Source organism: Limulus polyphemus, unplaced genomic scaffold (genome assembly GCF_000517525.1).
Source record: "Limulus polyphemus unplaced genomic scaffold, Limulus_polyphemus-2.1.2 Scaffold1481, whole genome shotgun sequence".
Classification (NCBI taxonomy): Eukaryota; Metazoa; Arthropoda; class Merostomata; order Xiphosura; family Limulidae; genus Limulus; species Limulus polyphemus.
The window spans coordinates 125,207-128,894 of record NW_013667091.1 but is presented as its reverse complement, the minus strand read 5'-3'; the positions used below and the strand labels follow the sequence as shown (position 1 = coordinate 128,894).

General features: G+C 32.0%; 1 protein-coding gene across 1 annotated transcript in view; it reads right to left on the bottom strand.

Moving 5' to 3' along the window:
• The window catches only part of LOC111086844 (fibroblast growth factor 18-like), a 69,152-nt gene that overhangs the window by 1,871 nt on the left and 63,593 nt on the right, over positions 1–3,688 (bottom strand). The window contains exon 4 of the mRNA XM_022391378.1: positions 2,436–2,548. Within this exon, the coding sequence (XP_022247086.1) occupies positions 2,436–2,548 (113 nt within the window). The remainder of the gene's footprint in view (positions 1–2,435; positions 2,549–3,688) is intronic.

Below are 3,688 nucleotides of genomic sequence, written 5' to 3'. Positions count from 1 at the left end.
ACTGCTAAATTAGGTACAGCAAACAAACAAGCAATGACTGTTGTAATATTGTATCAAAACTAAGTTTGTTATACAAACGTCCTGCAACGTCTGTACTATTGCCGCACCAAAGCTAAATCTGATGATGATGAACTGTACATGCACCGAAACGTTTGTAAATAAAGAAATAGTTACTTGTTGGTTTCAATACAAATTATTATGATAGATATTGTAATAATTGATCGATTAAGTTATTTAAAGTTGTAACGTAGTGATTTTGAACATGGGGAGCACGCCCCACAGGGAGGCAATTTGAATATATTGGGGGGGGGGCAATTTGAAAATACTATAATAAGAATAATTTTTCATTTGGGTGAGAAATGTTGGTAAATTTCTAAATTTTACATTATATTATTATACCTTTTCAAATTTGTTTTTATATTAAGGGGGCATCAAATTTTTTGAGGTGTCGAGATGTGGTATGGAGCAAAAAAGGTTAAGAAACACTGTTGTAACTGAAGAGATTTCCTGGCGACTTTTTTGTTATTTGGAACAATCGTTATGGAGTTAATATTTTTCTGTTTGTAATAAATGACACGAATGAGAGGATTAAATCTACTTTTGAGTTTAATAAAAGTTCTTTATTTTTGTTAGATATTTTTATAAATATAAGAGAATATCAAGAAATTATGAATAATAATTATTATAGAAACAAGATATTTGTACATATTTTTGTTTTTTCAGGAAAACATCTGTAGATACCTTGCTTTACTAACACTTATATGTTTTTGGCCGGCTTTCAAAATTTAACACCTAACTTTTAAATTATGATTCATGATTTAAATAAATTGATTAATGTTTGGTTTGAATTTCGCGCAAAGCTACATGAGGGTTATCTGCGGTAACCGTCCCTAATCTAACTGTGAAAGACTAGAAGGAAGGCAGCTACTCAATACCATCAACCGTCAACTTTGCGTGTGAGTGTGGGTAAAATATAATATGCGGCCTGGCTAACTAATGAATGAATATTTGCTGTAAAATTTTTACCAGTTCTATAAGTGTAGCTACCAGTTTGGGCGCCAATTTTGATTTCATCCCTTTAAGTCGCACGCTGAATCCTTGTTTGGCCATACGTATTTTTTTGTTCCTAAGATGGTTTTGATTAGATTTGTTTGTCAATATACGCCAACAAACCACACAAAATAAGAAAGTGACACTCGATAGCAACCCGCATTAGCTTTAGGATTACAACCCTATTTTTCGGAACAGACCTTTATTTTACAGAACCAGCCAGATTCTTTTTCCTCTCTAAAACAGTGTTAATAACTTCCTTTTTACGAACGCAATGGAATTTAGATTAACAGTTTCTTGTCATCACCCCATACATTCGATAAGGCTGTATCAAGTGTCATTATTTATGCTAATTGCCTAAGCTAATATCACGTGACACTAAACACTCGTTAATTAGGATAATTTCACAAAAGTTAGTGTGCTTAAACGTTGGCAATGAATAATCAATAATAACCGTCTACCCGTATGATTCTTTTGAAAATTTGAGCTAGAAACTGGTAATCTAGTTTGCTTGGCCTAACCAATACTTATGTATCTGCACGTTCTTTCTTCTTATAGTTTTGCTGCTCTGAATCAGCCGTCTTTAATCCAAATAACTTCAGTGCTAGTTGGTATAACTTGTGTGCCAGTTGGTATAACTCCAGTGCTAGTTGATATAACTTGTGTGCCAGTTGGTATAAATCTAGTGCCATTAAGACTCATGTTTATTGGTAATATGAAATTCAGAAACTTTCTAACACACAAAGATACAGAAAAATCAAAACGAGTTTTTCAATCATTTTACAAACTAAAACTGAAGATAAACTCAGTGAAAGCTAAAAATTTGAAGATGAGTAACCAAAAAATGACAACCAAATCTGTCCATGGCCTGTTAGTCTTCCTGGAGATTAGTCACACGTGAGCAACTGTAAATTAGATTCCATGGTAACCTTGGCTGCAAGAAACTGAAAACTAAATTATACAAACAAATCCAACCGTCTAGCTCTGTCTGACGAACAAGTACCCCTTGTAGAGATAATTCCCTATATATATTCGAAATCTACACATACTCCAAGCCCAGGCACCCCTCGTAGAGAACGCTTTCTACATCTATAATTTATTTTGAAGTACATCCTGGTGTTTATCTTTAAAACTGAAACAAATGACGTTTGTAAGCATAACATATTATATTTTGATAAAAACATTAATTAACTAGTTTTTGCAACAATTAGATGAATAAATCCGGCAATACGAAAAATATTAAATTTCCAGATAATCTTACATACATTGTCATTTCTTTGACTTATTTGTTCGAAATTTTTATTTTTGATTCTATCAGTGTTGTCTTATTTGCATGAGATATTTACTTCCTCGTGTGTAAAATTACAGGCAGTTTCTGTACTTACCATAGCTATCGGTTTGCCTTTGTTATTGAAACACAAGTAGTTGTTTGTTCTCTTTTCCCGAATGGTTATACCCGACAAGCCTTTGATCGTTTTGGATTCAAACACTAGGGTTACTGAAGAAAAATAAAATAATTGAGATTTTATGACTTAATACAAACATAAATTAATTTAAATTTTGTGACTTAATAAAAACATAAATTAACTGAGATTTTTGGACTTAATAAAAACATAAATTAACTGAGATTTTTGTGACTTAATACAAACATAAATTAATTGAGATTTTGTGACTTAATACAAACATAAATTTTATTTCCAGACAACTGCAATATTATTTGTAATGAACTACAACAAAACTCTGTTAACAGCTGGTGCACACGTGACTTCTAATAAACACGTGTCCGTCAACACGTTACGTGAAGGTTGATGCGAGTTATAAATAAACGGTCAATTGTACATTTTTCAAATTTAAATTGTTTCTCCTACTTCATTAGCTTAAAGCGACCTTAAAAAATCAACAAGATCGTTTGGAATCGACTTTGTGAGGAAAAACGTATTTATACACAAGTTAATTTATCATACTTAGAAGTTTTACAACACATCTTTATCGTTGTATGTCAATATGTTAGAAAACAGTGATTAATAAAAAATGATTCTGAAATTAAAGTTTTGTAGATATTTTTATTTATTTTTGTTTGTAATTAAGCACAAAGCTACATAATGAGATATCTGTGCTCGGCTCTCCACGGGTATCAAAACCCGGATTCTAGCGTTGTAAGTCCGCAGACATGCCGCTGTGCCACTGGGGGGGGGGGCTATATTATTTCCAGCTTTTTGTTCAGATTTCGTGATGAAATATAGAGAGAATACACAAGGTAGTTCTTTGTCCGTGTTTTACTGAATAAATACTAAAATCAAACCAGTATTTAATTATAATACGCTGTTTCTTCCCTAAATATAATCAAATAAATTAACATAGTTTAAATAACTAACACAAGGTAATTTCAAACATGTGAATTTTTTCTCTCTTATCATACGTTTAACATCAGCTAAGCTAAACGAGAAATCCAGCATCGGTGAGCTGATGTTAAAAGTGTGATAAGAGAGAAAATGTTAACATAGTTCAACCTCATGAGGTACTGAATAAGAATGGAAGAGTGTCCAACAATGCTTTTAATCCAATAATTAAGTTAACACAGTTCTTTACCAAATAAGTGTAAATTAAATAAGAATGGAAGAGTGTCCAACAATGCTTT